Source organism: Brassica napus, chromosome A9 (assembly GCF_020379485.1).
Source record: "Brassica napus cultivar Da-Ae chromosome A9, Da-Ae, whole genome shotgun sequence".
NCBI classification, from domain to species: domain Eukaryota; kingdom Viridiplantae; phylum Streptophyta; class Magnoliopsida; order Brassicales; family Brassicaceae; genus Brassica; species Brassica napus.
In genome coordinates this window covers 12,515,076-12,534,949 of record NC_063442.1, presented here as the reverse complement: position 1 = coordinate 12,534,949, position 19,874 = coordinate 12,515,076, and the positions used below count along the sequence as shown (strand labels likewise).

Sequence of the window (19,874 nt, the reverse complement as noted above, 5' to 3'; positions counted from 1 at the left end):
TTATAAATATTAAAAATATTGAATATGTTAATACGAAATACATTAGAAAATTTATTTTGGTTATGATTTGATAAAAGAAATCTATTATTTAAATTTTGGAAAGACATTAAATGCTTAAATCTATTATTTAAATTAGGAAAAGACAAGCATGCTTAAATATAGGTTCAATAAATATCTCAATGGCATTTTAATGTAAATAAGTGGTAAAACTAAGGGGTATTTATATTTTGTACTTCTCTTTTAATAATATAGATAACAACATTATGATTTATTTCCTAATTTTACCCAGTCCAGCAAATCAATGAATGATATCCAACTTGCAAAACAAGTTTTCCTTATTTAATAAGGTATATTCTGTTTTTAAATAAGGTAAAATAAAAAAAGAATAGATATTAAAGAATTTAAAAACATATATTTGGTTTTTGGATACATGTTTTTGTTTTCCTTTTCCCGGAATAAACAATTATAAGATAGACTTCATTTACAACTTTTTATTTGTGCCATAATGTTAATGTATTTATTAGATAATGCATGAAAAAATCAAGTATATATCCCAATGTTAATAAATATAAAACTAATAGATAAGATGTAGTTTAGGTGGGTGCATATTTTTATCAAATTAAATTTAAGATACAAAAATTATGTATACTTTACTTTCTGTAAAATTTATATTTGATTTTTCAATTTATGTGGTATAAAAATATCTGCATATATATATATTATAAAATAAATATATATACAATTTTAAATTAATGCAGCCTTTTTAAAAACAAATTATTTTCACACTGTATATTAATATATAGTTAGATGTTTTTAAAAAAATATTACTATCTAACTGATACAACAAACATCGAATAAGAAAAATATATAGCACAATACAACAACAAAAATATGGTCTGAATAATAAACTAATGTATCACAAATGAAACCATTTAATTGTTATATTTTGAAATATATTTGAGTAATTATCCCAAAAATAAAATATCAAAAACAAAAAAAAATGTGTGCGGACATGTGATATAAAACAAATACGTAATATGGAAAATGTATTATATATATATACACTGTTTAATATTTACAAACTATCAATTGTATGAAAAATATATACCCGCGCGGGTGCGCGGATCAAAAGCTAGTCAATACTATTAAAAGGGAAGGGGTCCTAAAAAAATCTACTTATAAAAGTTGTTTGAACTCTTTTATTAACTAACAATATTTTTGGTCTTACCATAATATTTAACTAATAACAGTACATAACCAAATATTTCTCTAATCATAATTTATATATTGATATTGTAGACATTTATTGTTACCTATATATTTGGAAATGTTAGCATCAGTTATGGAGTTAATTTTATATCCACCTATATATTTGGAAAATATATATCTTTTTCAACCCACATATATATTTTCTCTGGGGTTGATTTTTATTCAATCAATATATTGATATCATTGAACGATATATTTTTGATGAGAAGTAAGCTCGACAAAATGTGAGTAAGTCGTGTGTGTTAGATATATTAATAGGTAAATGAATTAATTTAATAAAATGAGCTGTTATTAGTATGCTTATGTGGTGGTCGAGTTGTTAATATATAGGTGGGTTTGTGTTAACTAGAGTAGAACCTCTATAAATTAATAATGTTGAAATTTTGAAGTTTTATTAATTTATAGAGATAGTAATTACAAAAAATTTCTTATTTAGATTTCTTATTTAGATTTCTTATTTTAAAATAAAAAAAATATTTGATTTTAGTGTATAAACATTAATTGTTATTTCTGAAATTTGAAATTTATATTAATTTTATTATATTATTTGGTGTATATACTATATATTGCATAGAGCTTAAATGTGGTTTTAGATATAATATTACTAAATTTTATCAAAAATATATGAAGTTTTAAGAGAATATAAAGATACTTACATTGTGAATATAAAAAAATATATAATAATAGGTTATTAAATATATATAATATGTATACATATAAATTATTAATTTATAATTTATAATTTTCATGGGACCATATATTTACATATAATTTTCTAAAAAAAAATTATTATCTTATTATTTTATCGATTTGTGTCAATTTTTGAACCGGCCCAAGTTGGAACCGGCGAAATTTATTAATTTATAGGGATTATTAATTTATCGAATATTAATTTATAGAGGTTCTACTGTATAAGGTTGAAGTATTAAAAATTGTTAAAGGTAAAAAAAATTCTGAAAATATGATGGCACAAAAATAATATGTCATCATTTTTTTTTATTAACATAATATGTCATATTATATTGTAAGGATAATTATTAAAACGATTATGTTAGACTAAATTATTATATGACTGAAGAATAACTTATAGTTAATGAAGAGGTGCAACAAATTTTACAAGTTGATTTTTGAGATGATTTGCTTTTAATAGTATAGAAAGATATAAGTTGTGATGTATGTCACAACTTTTGTAATTTAATAAATTCATTGTTATCAACTTATTACAGAATTTAAACATGTAACAATATTTTATATACTTTGTTTTATTTTTGTGTATTTTGATAGTTAATATACATATAAATAAATGTGACAAGAATTGTTTCTATATATATTTACCCCAGTTTATAATTTCTATACTACTAAATATACAAATTTCATTTTAAAATTTGAACACATTCCTCGAATCCATAGTGTTTATTTAAACCAAATATATATATATATATATAATTTAGTCTAACATATATATAATAATTTTATGTCAATTGAATCAAACAATAAACCGCGTTTTGAAAACGTCCGGTCCGAATCGCGGTTCTATGCCAATATTTATGTGAATCCACATTATCTTATAAAAATTTATTTAAAATAATAATAATTTAATTCCAAAATTAAATCCGCGCTTTCTAAGCGCGGATCAATATCTAGTATATTATTAAAACTGAAGTATCTTTTGGTACTGTTTGAAAATATGGATAACAGTATAAACGAGAATTGTTTGGAAATATGGATAGTAGTATAAAAAAAGAAACAAAATATCTTTTTAGTAATATCATTAATATAATTACATTAATTGTCTTTCTATATTTCACTCAGTTTAACAATTTTATTAATTATATTACCTTAGCAATACATCACATCATTAATTATATTATCATAATAATAGTGCATATTTATATTTATTATTTAATCAACATTAACTTTGTGCCAATTATAAAATCAAAAATGTAAAATACTGAGTTTTGCATATAGTTAAACGTTTGGCTTAGTTTGTTTTACTAAAACTTTTTTCCATTTTAGTTTTAATCGGTAGAAAATTACGTAGCCAAAAATATAATTCAAAGACATGTTTTTGATAAAATAATAACTTAAATCAAAATAATAAAAATGTGTTACATTTATTGTCACTTAATGTTTCACTCCATATAATTATTTTACTAAATAATTTTTTTTTTTATATTTCACTTAATTTAGTTAAACACATTGAAAGAGTTTTTTTATTTAGTTTATAAAATCAGTTAGACATGAACATTGGCTATCCGTTTAGGTACGAGTTGTTATGTCCAGCTATGTTTTTTTGTTTTGAAATTAAGTCTCACTTGAATATTATAAATTTATGTGTAAGTTTTGAGTTGAATCTTTCTGGATTTGGATGAGTTCAGTTCTAATGTATATGAATCTAAAAATATATAAATAAAAAAATGTATTTGAAATGAGTTCGGATAAATGTAACATAAATAATCATATTACCCAATTCAATTCATGTCTTTTAAATACAATTTGTTATATTACGACATATCTAAAATATATAACACTAATTATGAAAATCAAATATTAATGCATAAAAATATAGGAACCAATATTTGCGTTGGTGCACGGATCAATCTCTAATCACTGTTAAAAACTTGATGATTAAATTACTTTTTCCATATTCCCGATGAAGCTATCAGAATTTGGGTCGTAATGTAGATAATCGTTTATTTTTAATGTTTCATCTCTAAGATCACAATAATTTCAGTTGAAGTGGCTCTAAAATATATACATGATATTATTTACTCAACTCCGGGAATAAGCCACGTAGCATTAGGTTTTGGTGCTCTAGTGGCAACTCATAAGTCTCGATAAATCTAATTTTCATGGGTGAGGCAAAGAGAGTTATGGATGGTTCGAGCTTGTTCTAGGTTGTCTTTAATATACTGTACTAGCTCGAACTATCCATAACTCTTACGTATGTACAATCTCTTCATGGATTAGAATCGACAAGTTTCAATCCCTATACTATGTAGAAATATCTAACAATAACACATATAATAAACTAGATTAATAAGTAGACATAAGAATCTCACTCTGCTCATTGATTCGATTTCCGTACCAATTATTTGCTCACAGGAGGTGGAAAATATATACTTTCAAAGTTCAAACAAAATGTTAAGGAAATGGATTACTGCCTCGAACCTAAAACGCTCAATTTTGACCCGGAAAATTAAGAGTAACAGCTATATGCATATAAGATCTCTGGTTATCTCCTCCAAGAGTCCATTGAAGACTTCCCTCTCTACGTCCCTTATAACATCATCTTTCTCGATGAAGGCGTGCATCGAATCATTCCAACCCATATCCCACATGGAGTTTAAGTTTGGGTCTGTATAGTAAACATCTCTTTCCAACACTTTTGGTAAGTAGTCTTCAACAAGTGATTCAGTGTAGCACTCCCTACCGTAAGTTCTCAGCTTCTCGAACTCTTTGCTTAATTGTCTAACAAGATGGTCCAATGAGTTTACTTTAGAGGAACTAATGGGTACCTTCACGAAAGGATGGACTTTTAACTCTTGAAATCTTCCTTTTCGTTTCATTATCTCGTAGCCACAATCGAGGAGTAGGTTCTTGTCTTCTTGGTGGTAATTGTTCCCGCCAACTTCATGAAGGACATTGAGAGGAATGTTAAGTTTGAAAAGTGCCTCGAATGTGTCCAGAAATAGTTGACTTTTCACAACTATCTTCTTGAGGTTCATTTCATTTGCAGACAATGTCTCTTTTGTTTCTTGTTTTCGGCGTTCTTGTCGCTTCTCCAACAAAGGTATGCCAGCTTCAACCTCCCCTTTGCTGGCTGAAACAACTGGAAATTATTTTAGTTTCTTTTACAAATATAAAGAAATAAATGTGACTTGTTGCACAAAGTGCTTATGGTCTTAAACACTATTATGTGTCCAAATTATATAAATTCGCATAAAACATTGTATGACATGAAAACAGTACAGTCGACTACTGTATAGTACCTAAAAGGTGCCTAGGGGACGCTTAGACCGCATTTTAGAACATTGACTAATAGTGATATTAAAGGTGCAATGATATTGACAACAAGACAAAGTGATAGTGCATAGTTTGCTTCTTACCTTTATATACTGTCTTGGAAAATCTTTCTGAATTTCCATCAGAATTTGGTACTGGAGCTTGTTGATCCACCCCATCTGTAAACATAAGCTCTTGATGCTGCTACACATCTGAATCCAGTTAGAGACAAATATATATATATGCAGATGGTATGTGAAGTTAACTAATAATAAGCTTACATTTTCGGATGGAGCTTGGCATAGGACTCTCTCCGCAGCTATTAGCAGAATTGAGTCATCTTTGATATCTTTCTTTTTCTCAAACACATTTCTGTTTGATGATTTGACCTCAACGCCTGAATCTTCAGAAATATTGATGCATGTGTCTGCTTCTACAGCTTTGGTCTTATTACTGTCATTGTAACTTCTGAGTAACTGATCTTGTTTCCCATTTGCTTCTCTGGAAACAGGTTTCTGATTCTCTGGTTGCTTCATTACTTTGCAAAATCCACCATTTAGATTTTTCTTTTCGCGGAACTCAGCTTCATGTACCTCTCCTCCTTTTTTCTTTTCTAATACAACAACATGAGAAAAGATTTTCCTCAGAGATTTAGCTTTGTCTATGACTGGTACTGAGCTCACAGGTTTTGGTGGATGATTGGTCATTACGCCATGTTCTTGATGCCTTTCTGGCTTCAACTTCGCTTTCTTGATGCTCTTTGCTTCTTCTTTCTTCCCAAAACTAAGTTTATGCAAAGGCTTTTCTTGGCTCCTTGTGACAGCCTTAGGCTTATCTTCTGTTGGAGATGAGGTCCTTCTTATAGCATTTTTCGTCGTCATTTCTCCATCCTTCTTGTTTCCTTTTCTGCTGTTTGGATCATCCTTCTGCTGAGACTTGTCTTTGTAGTTTATACCATTAGTAGTTCTCTGAGTCTCCTTATGTAATACTAAATCCAATGATGTTGAGTTCCTCTGATCCTTCAGTTCAACAATTTTTTCATTGGATTGTGTTGCTCTACGCCTTGTGAGACTCTCCGCAGACTTGATGGATGCATCATTGTTGTTCTTGGTCTCTTTTTCCTCTTCTGGAAACTCTCCTATTCCCATCAACTTCGCAACAACATTCGGAATCCTTCCCTTCTGAGGCTTATGTTCGGTATCTTCGCAGCCACTTGTTTGTCTTCTGTGTTTGTTTTTAAGCGCCAGTAGTCTCATTTCGATGTCCGTCTTTGCGGCTTCTTTTATCTTTCGGTTATTTCGATTCCGAACATCTTCTTCTTCTTCTTCCCCATCATCATTTTCTTCAAGTAGCTTGAATCTGTTTTGACTTTGTTTCTTGGTGATATACTCAGAAGAAGCTTGTTGAATATCTACAAGCAAACGAAGAGACTGTTCCAATTCAATAGCACCTTCCATGTGTTCTTCTCCCCCGCATTGTATTGAGTACCTTCCTTTTCGAAAACTGAGGCCGTTGCTACATGCTTTAATGATCTGATTCAGTTTTTGAGCTCCCTTTGATATTTCTTTGATATGGACATGAACCATGGGAAGTTGTTGCTGGCTGCTTGAACAAAGATGTTGCTGACTGCTTCTTCCCAAAGATCTCTTTCCTACTTCATGAAGGAAGCTAATGAGTGATGCATTTCCTGAAGGATCTGCTCTTGTAGCCTTCCCAGCATTTTCAAGTGCAAATGCTAATGCTTTTGATAGATCGATGCTCCGGCCTCTTCCGTATGGAAGTATCTGATTTGAATCCTCCGTGCCGCTAGTGAGAAGATTGGCTCCTCCATAGTTGATATCTTGAAATGTTGTCTGAAAGGAAAACGAAACATTTAATTGTCACTAGACAAATGGTAAGATCGACTCATTTGGATTTAAAAGTTGGAAATATTCTTCACAGCTTACAGATTTTGATCTGGTTTTATTAGATCCCTTAAATCCTCTGTTAGAATATGCATAGTTATCTGCAACCATAAAAAACCAAAATATCATACTGAGGCTTCTATAAAGCTATTATTCATAGGCTGTGATCGTTTTGAATTTCTTAAACCTCTTTTCGAATAAGACGTATCTATTTTCTAAATTGTTTAAATACTCATTTACTTTTTCTACTATATAAGCCACACATTATGGTGCAAATTTAAAACTAGACGTATTTTAAAATTTTAAACAGTAATTTTGGAGTCACTTGTATAATTTTATTGCAGATGAAAATTGAAAAGCGTATGAAATGTTTTTCTAAAGTTGGAAACTATTAAAAGTATACTGGAAACTATTAAAAGTATACTAAAATGAAAATCGGGAAAAGATCTATGTAAAAAAGTAACAAAATTCTGTCAAATTTTGTTTATGTAAAATTATTTTTGTCTTAAAAGAATTGTAGGGTACTATGAACGTAACCAGGGCTCTGCTATCACATAACATTATGAATCTCTAGTTCGATTATGGACTTAGATGGTCGACCGAAAAGTTATGCGGTAATACATCAAATCTTTGTCGGATTCTCCTTCTACATTTAGATCTAGCAAAGGAAATGTTTATTGAATCTGACCTGTATCCTGAGAGATTGAAAGCCGCTCCTTCCTTACACGAAGATCATCTAACAACTTCTGTGCAAAATCTGACCGCTTCATCATTCCCTTCTCTCCGTTCGAACTCATCGTCTGTTAGTGAAATCTTCTTTACACTCTAAGTCCAAAAAATAAGAGATACAAAGCGAAGCCTCTTATCATTTGTGTTTGGGTTATTTCTAAAGACTCCGATACTACATTTTCTTTCTTTATTTGGTTTCATTGTTTTCTTGACTCCACTTAATCTTTGGTTGAAATGGTTCTTTCAGTGTTTGGTGGGAAAAATTCTTAGTAGTGATAGCAAAAATCTAATTGATAACAATCGAAGATTCTACCAATTGTATGTGTGTGTTTGATAGTTGACGTGAACGTTAGGCCCTCCTGAGTAAAATGTGCGCTTTCATATATAACTTCGATTGCAAGTTAAGCAATGACGAAGGCCTTTCCTTTGCGACTTAACTTTCAAGCCTTTCACTCTGTTTTTTTATATGCTTAAGCGTCTGGTGGAGCCTGATGAGGCCTTTGAATTTTTTATATGAAACTAATAGAATTGAATCCATATAAACTATTGTTGTTGGAAAACCCCCAACACTACATATAAAATATCAAATTTCTAAACTATTATTAGAAACTATCCTGAAACTGAAAATATAATATTATTATGTCTTTTGTTTCATGATAATATTTTCAGAACTAATTTTTTTTAGCAAGATAGATGGTTAAATCTTTTTATAACATTCCAAATTTTATATGCTATTACCCTGAGTTAAAATAATTGAAGTTATTGGGTGGAAGAATTTCGTGTGCTTGATAGTTAAAATCTTATTCGATACAAAGTTTGCTAGGTACTACTACATGATATTAGGGATCTTTAAAAGTTACAATTTTCAGACTGAACAATACATAATCATTAAGCTGGACATTTACATTTTTACATTTTTTCACTTTTTGTAATTTTAAAGTTTCTGTCAAGAAGCTTAGCTTTCACACTGGAAATGTTTGAACTAAGTTTTGTGAATCTATTGTTTAGACTTTTATCCAACTTTCTCATACACATGAAATAATCTTTCGACAACACTTTCAATGCATGTGACAACATTTTTTTTCTTTTAAATTGTCCTTATGTGTTTGGTATTCTTCTACCTTCCTTTTTGTATTACTTTCTTTTTTTTGAATTATGTATTCCATGTGTATTAAAACAACCTAAAAACGTATATATAAAGATAAGAGTCAAGTGTGTGCTTTGATTTTTCTCAAGCTGTAAAGGTTATTTACACAAAATAATGAAATTTGGATATAGAGATTTCCTTAAGAAAATATTGGTAGAATATGAAATTCTTTGTGTTTAACACTGAGCTTCACAAAACCTAGGAAATTACTTATCAAAAAAAAAAAAAACCTAGGAATTTTTTTTTGCTTTAACTTTTCTTATTGTAACCATCACGGTACCTCCCTCCGAGCCGTTTCCGGCCATGGGTCACCCTTAATCTACATGACCAAGAAAATAGCAACTCCCGCACTCGAGACCGAAACAGCAAAGCTTCATGGATTCTTATGATCTCTATATATACCTCCCATGTTTGTACATATTCTGAAGAATATGAACTAATTAATGCTCTCAAGCCTCCATATAGGGGAAGGCATCAAACATTGACAAGGTTCATAAGACTCGGAATAAAAAACTTTGGACATCTATGGACAAATTTGCGAAAATTAATACTCAATATTATCCCAATATTCTATACAAAGATCAAAAAGGCTCATACTAGATCGCATGTTCTCGGTTAAGCCTATTCGAGAACTTGAATGTCCTAAATAAGGTTCAAACACGAGAGAGATAAAGTAAAGGAAAAATTAACGTATCAATCCCTTATAATCCCTTATATACTAAAGCGCAAGTCGCACGTCCAATCCTAACATGACAAGTGGAAAAACTTAAAAAAAAAATGAAAAATACAAAAAGCAACACACGTTATTGTTTGCAAAATTTGGAAGTCCTCTATATACTAAAGCACAAGTCACTCAACCAATCTTATTGTGACACATGGAAAATGTTTTTTTTAATTCAATAAAAACTAATTAATGATCAACATAATAATTAAAATTTAAATTCATTACAAAATCAAATAACTGTATAAAATAACTATCTCTATAAAGAATTCCACGTTCCCTATTTTCATGGCATGATTTCAAACTAATTATTCTCAGAAGAAAATCAAATAAGTAACTTTCTTTCTTTTTCTATCTTCTCCGAATTTCTCTGTTTTCATCCTCTTTTGTTATCTTTCTTAATCTCCAATTGTTTCGTTTTTTTTTTGGTTGAGTGTAGCATCAAGACTCGACATAACTTTATACTTTCTTTTTTCAGTCAAAGTTATCTTTCTCTACTTCTCAGAGTAATACTACTATTATTTTTGTATGATTGTGTTTGGTTTAGTCGTTAAAAAAAGGGTTTGGTTTTGTTTGAAGTGTTTCTTATGGATTATTTAAAAGAAGAGGAATGAGCAACAACACTGCACAAATATATCTAAAAATCAGACTACGGAATACTAAAGGTAAATATTTAACACATCTCTTTTTGTTTATGTGGAAAGTTCTAATCTCATTGTTAGAACTATCTCTGTAAAGAATTCCACGTTCCCTATTTTCATGGCATGATTTCAAACTAATTATTCTCAGAAGAAAATTAAATAAGTAACTTTCTTTCTTTTTCTATCTTCTCTGAATTTCTCTGTTTTCATCCTCTTTTGTTATCTTTCTTAATCTCCAATTGTTTCGTTTTTTTTTTTGGTTGAGTGTAGCATCAAGACTCGACATAACTTTATACTTTCTTTTTTCAGTCAAAGTTATCTTTCTCTACTTCTCAGAGTAATACTACTATTATTTTTGTATGATTGTGTTTGGTTTAGTCGTTAAAAAAAGGGTTTGGTTTTGTTTGAAGTGTTTCTTATGGATTATTTAAAAGAAGAGGAATGAGCAACAACACTGCACAAATATATCTAAAAATCAGACTACGGAATACTAAAGGTAAATATTTAACACATCTCTTTTTGTTTATGTGGAAAGTTCTAATCTCATTGTTAGAACTATCTCTGTAAAGAATTCCACGTTCCCTATTTTCATGGCATGATTTCAAACTAATTATTCTCAGAAGAAAATCAAATAAGTAACTTTCTTTCTTTTTCTATCTTCTCCGAATTTCTCTGTTTTCATCCTCTTTTGTTATCTTTCTTAATCTCCAATTGTTTCGTTTTTTTTTGGTTGAGTGTAGCATCAAGACTCGACATAACTTTATACTTTCTTTTTTCAGTCAAAGTTATCTTTCTCTACTTCTCAGAGTAATACTACTATTATTTTTGTATGATTGTGTTTGGTTTAGTCGTTAAAAAAGGGTTTGGTTTTGTTTGAAGTGTTTCTTATGGATTATTTAAAAGAAGAGGAATGAGCAACAACACTGCACAAATATATCTAAAAATCAGACTACGGAATACTAAAGGTAAATATTTAACACATCTCTTTTTGTTTATGTGGAAAGTTCTAATCTCATTGTTAGAACTATCTCTGTAAAGAATTCCACGTTCCCTATTTTCATGGCATGATTTCAAACTAATTATTCTCAGAAGAAAATCAAATAAGTAACTTTCTTTCTTTTTCTATCTTCTCCGAATTTCTCTGTTTTCATCCTCTTTTGTTATCTTTCTTAATCTCCAATTGTTTCGTTTTTTTTTTGGTTGAGTGTAGCATCAAGACTCGACATAACTTTATACTTTCTTTTTTCAGTCAAAGTTATCTTTCTCTACTTCTCAGAGTAATACTACTATTATTTTTGTATGATTGTGTTTGGTTTAGTCGTTAAAAAAAGGATTTGGTTTTGTTTGAAGTGTTTCTTATGGATTATTTAAAAGAAGAGGAATGAGCAACAACACTGCACAAATATATCTAAAAATATTTAACACATCTCTTTTTGTTTATGTGGAAAGTTCTAATCTCATTGTTAATTTTTTTAATGTTATTAAGTTGGGTGAACTTTTCAGTTTATCATAGATATATGACAAAGTAAAACTAACTGACCTTGCCATTAATAAACGTGAAGATGGCATATTGTGATGTTGTGTGTGACGAGATTAAAGGTAATATGGTAAATAGAGGTAGTTTAGCTTATTATTGCTGTTAGTTTTTCGTAGATTTACTACCCACAATTTCTAGAACTATTTTCCCGTACTACGTACGGGGTCAAACACTAGTCGAATTACTAAAACTGAGAAACAATCTCAAAATAGTGGATTGTTATATGACGTTTTATCGGGCCTAACAAAACTATATAAGTTGGGCTTGATCCAATGAGCCTTTATATTAGAATTCCAAGACCTAGCATTAAATTTTTGAAACACGCGCCTAAAGTTAAAAATCTGAAGGAAACTAAAATACACTCAGCGCCAACGAAAACTTATATGATTGGTTGGTTTACATATGACGAGGATCACTGAACCTCAAACAATCCTAACCGTTGATATGATGAAAGATCCAACGAACGAAAACAAACGTTTCTCTTTACTGCCCTCATCTACGCTTCTTTATATAAAAAACCAAACCACTCTTCAGAAACACATCAAACAAGAATCAAAAACTTCTCTTTGCTTTTGATAAAAACCAAAATGGCTCGTACCAAGCAGACGGCAAGAAAATCCACCGGAGGAAAGGCTCCAAGGAAGCAACTCGCGACGAAGGCGGCGAGGAAATCGGCCCCGGCGACCGGAGGAGTGAAGAAGCCGCACAGATTCCGTCCCGGAACGGTGGCGCTGAGGGAGATCAGGAAGTACCAGAAGAGCACGGAGCTTCTGATCCGCAAGCTTCCCTTCCAGCGTCTGGTCCGCGAGATCGCGCAGGATTTCAAAACGGATCTGCGTTTCCAGAGCAGCGCCGTCGCGGCTCTCCAGGAAGCGGCGGAGGCTTACCTCGTGGGGCTGTTCGAGGACACGAACCTGTGCGCGATTCACGCAAAGAGAGTGACGATCATGCCTAAGGACATCCAGCTTGCGAGGAGGATCAGAGGCGAGAGAGCTTAAGGAGGGTGCAGAGGACTAGACTAAGATCGAGTCATTTCCGTTTTGTTTATGTATATCGTTTGTTTTAATGGTGTTCGATGAAATGCTTTGATGAATCAATGATCAAATTTTATCTTAATTTTCAGTGAAATGCTAACAATGCTTATGATCAATGTTTAGTTTTTGTGCTTCACAAATTTTTATTCTCGTAAGCATTGTTGGTTTTGTACATCTTGCATTAACTTAGTTATTCAATAAAGCGAGATTGTTCACTGATTTATTTATTTTTTGTTATTCTTCTCTAATTTATGAAACATGAACGATCAGTGGAAGTGGAGAGAAGGTGTTTTTTAGAGTGAATTAATTAGCTTGAACCCAAAAAAATGATGAAATTAGCAAAGTACCTACGATGAAACAAGTTTGGGCTGCACAGTATAAAAAGTAAAATGAAATTACCTCTCGGTCTTTTTGTTGCTGGAGGGTTGTTTTAGGGGATTTGGTTAGTTAATTAGGAATATGCCCTCTTCAAAAACGGAGCTGTTTCGGCGTTGTTCGGAGGTTGACCGCGGTGAATATGTCCAAATCGGTATAGCTAGGCGTTGATCCGCGTAAGACCATTTAATTCCCGCGTTGACCGCCTAATTCCCGTCTGATTTCCACCTAAGTTTTTTTTAATGTAAATTTGAAACACAGTTGATTAGTTTTACTCATTATTGACAGATTTTGTGTAATTATTCATTACTAAATAATTACAATTAGCTATCAAACCCAAAACAAACACATAATTACTTCATTTAGAAATTTTTTCCGTACCAAGCAAACCATAATCTAGATGTTTGACGAATCAAAACGTGGCTGTTTAAAATTATATATAAAAATTATATACAGTAGAATCTTTATAAATTAATAATATTGGGACTTTGAAATTTTATTAATTTATAAAGATTAATTTACAAAAGTTTCCTTATTTAGATTTCTTATTTTAAGATATATTTATTCTAAGATAAGAAAAATATTTGATTTTAGTGTATAAACATTAATTGTCATTTTTTGAAATTTGACATTTATATTAATTTTATTGTATTATTTGGTGTATATAATATATATTGCATATAATTTAAATATGGTTTTAGATATAATATTAACTAAATCTTATCAAAAATATATTAAGTGTTAAGAGAATATAAAGATACTTCCATTGTGAATATAAAATAAACAATATAATAATATGTTCTTGTTTATATAAAATATATATACATATAAATTATTAATTTATAATTATAATGGGATCATATATTTACATAGAGTTTTCTAAAAAATTATTATCTTATCATTTTATCGATTTGTGTCAAATTTTGAACCGGACCAAGTTGGGACCGGCAAAATTTATTAATTTATAGAGATTATTAATTTATCGAGTATTAAATTATAAAAGTTATACTGTAATTATGTATAAGAAAATGTGTCATCATGTTTAAAATTAGCTAAATATGTTGTCAATAAAAAAATATTATAAATATATTAAATTGTATTTAAAACTAGGCTCCGCGTAATCTCCGAGTACTCCCCGATTTTTTGGTAATTCGCTAGACCCAGTGGCGGACCTAGGACCTAATTTTAGGTGGGTCAAACCATGAAAAAAAATATAAAAGTGTAAATAGTGGGGTTTGAACCTAGGTTTAGGGGTGTCACTAAGGGTATTTTACCAGCAGAGCTAGATGAATTCCTTTGTTCATTTATACAAAACACATATTTATTCAGATTTAAGGGGTGTCATGTGACACCCCATCTCTTAACGTAGAGTTGCCACCCACCTAGCGTAGTTCCCAACGGGGGGAATATGATTAGAAGACTCCAAAATTAAGACATAAATGTCAACAGTTACACTTTAGGTATATAGCTAAATAGTCGTTTAAGTCTGTGTATACGATGCAAATTCACTTTTTTTTATAGGTCAAATGTTACATGAGGGAAAATCCTCAATTATCTTTGTTATAAAAATAAATTTATTTTGAAATTGTCCAAACTAATAAGAAGTGTTCAAATACCTATAAAAATAATTTTTGTTTTTAGATCATTGCTTACTCCGGCGAAAAAAATTATTGGTTGGTGTATTTTAATGTAATTAGAAATTCAAACTAAATCTAGTATTATTGATTTCATAATTTTAAAATTTATATTGAAATCATATCTTATTGGTTTCATGATTTATAAACTATAATTCAAATGACTTGTTATTCAATAATACAAATTTATTAGTGGATTTGATTTCATAATAGATATAAATTTTTTTTATTAAAACTATAAAAAATCAAATCTGAGGAAAAAACCTCCGGATTTGTAAATACTAAATAAAATTCAAAAGTTAAATTTGAAAATCTGTATATTTTATTTGGATTTTTAAATACTATATAAATTTATAAATCAATTAAAATCCATAAACCAATTATACAAAGAGAGAATAATGGAAAGCAAATGAAAGATTTTTATACTTGAGATAAAGTATCAAGCAATCAATGAGCTCTTAAACACTTCAATACAAAATCCAGTGAACTGAGTTGAAATCTTTAGAAATACTAGTTGTGTTCCGGCGCTACGCGCCGAGTTCATATGTTTTAATCTCTAAGGATTTTAAAATTGTTTTTGTGATTCATTTTGTAATAGTTAGTGATAGTACTGTAAGTGGTTCTCATTAATCGATTCAAAAAAAGAAAAGAATAAATAGCTGATAGTTGCACCGATTTAAATGTTAGCTGAACTTAAGTAAAATTGTTGTTCAAAAACAGAAACATGTAATACTTGTGTTTGTTTTTTTTTTATTATCTAGTTCGAAGGAAGATACAAATTCGTTCATCCTCTTAAAGTAGTAAGTATCCTCGTATGCTTCGTCAATGTCACGGATGACGCATTCAGTTAAGGGCTTCATTGTAGACGTATTGTTTACATACTCTGTCTTCAAATCGATTCGGAATCTAGAAAGTGAACTCTTAATCATTATCCAACATTAATTGGATCTGAATTGACTGCTTTCTCACGATAGGTTATCCTTATTTTGTTTTTCCTTTTTCGAAATTGCATATGCATAATTTTAATATATCATAAAGATACGAACCGTTGTCATAATTTTCATCTGCAGGTTGGCGAAGATGGTTGAGTCCTTTGATAGACTTATGGCGGTAGAAATATTGATTTAACCCCTCGATGTAGTGACATTCGTGCGGAAGTCATTATATTTTTTTCGCAAATTATTTTTTATTTGTTTGGGTTGGTTCTGTGTGCTTGTATCGGTGGTTGTGTGTTGTGAGATATTATTCTCTGTAAAAAATTGTGGAGGTTTAGATACACTAAAACTATAAATTTATAATATTGGGACTATGAGATTTTACTATTATAAAGTTATTAATTTAGAATTTTTTTTTAATTTTCTATCTTATTCAATTTTTTTTAGAATTTTTTATCTTAAATATATATATTTTTTTTTAAAATAAGAAAATATTTTATTTTTTGTATAGAAATTAATTAATTTTTTGAAATTCAACATTCATCTTGTTTTTATTATATTATTTGTTGCATATAAAATATGTTTCACAGATTTTAAATGTGGTTTTAGATATAGGTTTACTAAATCTCATCAAAATATATTAAGTTTTAATTTAATATAATATTTTATTTGTGCATAGAAAAAATCTATACAGATAAATTATTAATTTATAATTTTAATGTAATTATATATTTACGTATAATTTCAAAAAAAAATTATTATTTTATCGATTTGTGTCATATTTTGAACCAGTTTGGACGGGAGAAATTTATTAATTTATTGTGTATTAATTTATCGAGGATTCATAGTAGCATAAGTTGCATCAATTCTTTATGTTGTTGGATGACATGTTATTGTCCACACTGTTTTTATGAGGGTTGTTATGTAACATGAGAGCTGTTTTACATGTATTTCGTGCAAAGATGTTCCGATTTGTTTATAAAATTGATCTTTATGGTTTTATTTATTTCCATTCAAGTTTGTATATCTATCATTCTCTGCATAATATGGTTATGCCATATTGATATAGGTAAACAATAGAGATACAAACCTTCTTTAAGGCTAATTAGAGATGATGGACTCATAAGTCAGAGTTGTTTGGTGAAATTCATATACACTTTTGTAATAAGCAAACAATCTCATTTTTATAATGGAATTCATATACTTTTAAATCGAAAAAAGTGTAGAACATGAGGGTGTTTTTTTTAATATTATTAACAGATAGCACTTTGAAGCAAATTCTATAGCTGAGATGAGAATATTGACGCGGATTACGGGAAATATCAAGTTGTCTTGTAGGATAAAATAGTAGTAGTGGCTGTGGGGAGGACTTTTTTTTTTAAACACACTAAAATCATAGCAACATTAACGAATTAGGGCAAGGCTACTAAGAAACATGTTGCGTCAAATGTTTAAATATTAGGTTTTCTTTGGATACATTCCATTCTTAGTGCGGTCAAGGTGGCTACTTTGACAAATAATGTAAGTAGATAAATAACAAAGGCTGAACATTTGATTTATGTGGAAACTAAGAAGTAATTCATATTTTAAAAAGCCAAAAAATTCAGGGTGTATGAAAATCAGAAGTGAGACAAAGACACCTAAGTGCCCAATCCCTTATTTGCATAGCATAAAATTTATAGAAATAATATTAAGCACTGGGAGTTACGATAGAGTGGTTTCATGACAGTGCTTCATGAAGAAAACTAAGCTCTTCAGGCCTTTCTTGTTGGTTTTCCTGACCGGCTGACCCCTTTAGATCAGTAAATCTTCTTAGGGGTGAGTTCAGAACGTAGGCATTCACCTCCGCCACTGTAACAGTCTCCAGTTTCCTAACACCACTGTACTGCGTTATATAGTAGATCACTGCCAGATGTGGCACCCAACACCAAAGGATTCATGGTCGACCGTTTCAGAATCTCGAGCTCTTCAACAACATTATAGCGTCCAAAGTCTGTTATATAAACACGTCCACTTTTGAGAATATTACTATGACTTGGTTGACATTAAAACATCACTTGAAGAATAGAACAGAAATTACTGACCTTCCTACTGACCAGTAACAGCTTGCATGGTACCAAACTTGAACCTAAAAGCAAGGAAATAAACGTTAAAGCAAGGCATAGGTGCACATAATAGGAACAACGCACACAAAAATACATAAAAGCTTCTAGATGAAAGAATATCATACCTAAAACGTGATTTTGGAAGAAGACCTCTAATAAGGACAAAATCGATACATTCTGCACACCATAAGCATATTTGTTAAGTGTAATTGACTCGAGAGAAACAGAAGTTAGAAAAAACAATTAAATGAAGACTGAGAAAGCAGAGTGATAAAAAAACAGCTGCTGTACCCGGATTAGTGATTACCAGCGGCAGTGCAGGTTGGTTGGAACCACTTGTGGCGTTGCTCCTGAAACAGAAGGCTGTGTGAACCCTGGGTCATGCTTGTTTAAATCATCAAGTATGCTCTGCTAAGCAGCTTTCTTAAGACCATGCCTGCATCAACACCACAAAACGGTTCAGAGTTAGTGTCCGGCAGTCCAAATATTTATATATACATATCTATGTGTTAAAGATGGTGCCATGATCCTTTTCATTTAGACCCAGTCATGTGAGTATTTAACATGACTTTCAAATAGATGATACTATGCCGAGGACTCTGCCTTCAAGCTAATTGTTTTTTAGAGATTAGACAGTCTAAAGTACCTTTCTAGTCGTAAAGTGAGCACTATATATAAAAAGTAGAATCACATAATTGAAGCACCTGATTCAGTATTGCACTTTCGGATTCAGCTTACCATCAACCTCCAAAATGCGACTCAGAAGTTTTCCATCTAAATTCTCCTGTTTGAATACATGAGAGCCGACAAAACCGGAACTCAGAAATAGAGCTTATGAATTGATTAGGAATATCAGACTAAACATGAATATAGCTAAAAAAAAAGAGAAGAAGAGTGGTGAGTTACCGGTAGAGAGGGTCTATGTAATTGTTCAACTCAGCAACACAGTCTTCTTGGAGTACCATCTGCAGAATAAAATAAAGGATGCAATTTAATGGTTTAGGAGAGATTTATAGAGCAAACAAAAGATTTCTTATAAAGGGAAGTACTTGAAACGAAAAGAAGGTAACAACCAGAGACCTTACAAAAGGACAAAAGCAATTTCATACCAAATATAAAGAACAGAAAGACGCAATATTTGCTATTGATCAAGCTATATAATTCACTTAAACGAAAACAAATGATGAAGGAAACAAATACGACCAAATACCATATGCAGCTTATGATTTGCTCTTGCCTCGGTGATATATAACCTGTAGGAGGAAAATGATCGTTGATATATAACCTGTAGACGTTTCACTTGCCAGTGCTCAGCTTCTCGGGAAGCACAACGTTATATCCATTATCTGGTGATGATCAGATAAAGAATCAGAAGCGGTAGCTAAGAGAGAAAGAGAAGAGAAGATGGGATTACTGACCGAGACAGAGTCGCCGGCGGTGGGATTGGAGCTGAGGAGGAGAGGGGAAAAGCGAGAAGACGTGACGAGATGGGAGTGGATAGCGTTTATGCGGCGGCGTGTGGCGGAGGTAGAATCCATTTTGTTGAATAAGGGTTTGGATTAAACATCAGATTAGGGCTTTGTATAGAAGGAGAAAGAGGAGAATCTGGAATGAAACCATTAAAAGAGGATTTAAGAGCATTACAGATTCACGAAGGGTGAATTACAGTAACAGCGGAGGAATCGATCGGTGAAGAGGAAGAGGAATAGTCATAAGCTGACATGGCGATTTAAAGCAATCCTATTGGCCGATTTTTTAATCTGACGTGGACAGCCTCTCTATTCCTCATATATCCATTTTAGTATAGGATAGATCTACTTTTTGATTGATATCTCAGA

General features: G+C 30.9%; 2 protein-coding genes and 1 long non-coding RNA gene across 6 annotated transcripts; 1 reads left to right on the top strand and 2 right to left on the bottom strand.

Annotated features, from left to right (window-relative positions):
- Nucleotides 1-4,313: 4,313 nt before the first annotated feature.
- LOC106435183 (DNA ligase 1-like) lies at nt 4,314-8,343 on the bottom strand. 4 transcript variants are annotated; one of them, XM_013876048.3, is made up of 5 exons: nt 7,867-8,343; nt 7,221-7,279; nt 5,556-7,127; nt 5,379-5,478; nt 4,314-5,101 (listed from the first exon to the last, which is right to left on the bottom strand). In XM_013876048.3, exons 1-5 carry the CDS (start codon nt 7,973-7,975, stop codon nt 4,482-4,484), a joined length of 2,460 nt encoding a protein of 819 aa, XP_013731502.2. In that variant the 5' UTR covers nt 7,976-8,343; the 3' UTR covers nt 4,314-4,481. The 4 variants fall into 4 exon arrangements, with proteins under 4 accessions (XP_013731502.2, XP_013731504.2, XP_013731503.2 ...); XM_013876050.3 differs by having other exon boundaries at nt 4,314-5,092; XM_013876049.3 differs by having other exon boundaries at nt 5,379-5,475; nt 7,867-8,341.
- A 4,141-nt stretch (nt 8,344-12,484) lies between these two features.
- On the top strand, nt 12,485-13,069 carry LOC106435178 (histone H3.2). The gene has a single exon (XM_013876040.3). It carries the CDS (start codon nt 12,541-12,543, stop codon nt 12,949-12,951), a length of 411 nt encoding a protein of 136 aa, XP_013731494.1. The 5' UTR covers nt 12,485-12,540; the 3' UTR covers nt 12,952-13,069.
- A 4,388-nt stretch (nt 13,070-17,457) lies between these two features.
- LOC111198837 lies at nt 17,458-19,785 on the bottom strand. The gene is made up of 8 exons (XR_007316277.1): nt 19,455-19,785; nt 19,247-19,382; nt 18,943-19,001; nt 18,741-18,820; nt 18,328-18,472; nt 18,162-18,213; nt 18,016-18,059; nt 17,458-17,924 (listed from the first exon to the last, which is right to left on the bottom strand). It is a non-coding gene; the product is annotated as an uncharacterized LOC111198837 (long non-coding RNA).
- Nucleotides 19,786-19,874: the final 89 nt, after the last annotated feature.

Bases quoted from the DNA above. Each gene is read 5' to 3' on its own strand.
- LOC106435183 (XM_013876048.3), bottom strand. From the start codon at position 7,975: ATGAGTTCGAACGGAGAGAAGGGAATGATGAAGCGGTCAGATTTTGCA. The intron at 7,280-7,866 runs GTCAGATTCAAT...TTATGGTTGCAG, and splicing joins TTCAATCTCTCAGGATACAG to ATAACTATGCATATTCTAAC. The intron at 7,128-7,220 runs GTAAGCTGTGAA...TTTTCCTTTCAG, and splicing joins ATAAAACCAGATCAAAATCT to ACAACATTTCAAGATATCAA.
- LOC106435178 (XM_013876040.3), top strand. From the start codon at position 12,541: ATGGCTCGTACCAAGCAGACGGCAAGAAAATCCACCGGAGGAAAGGCT.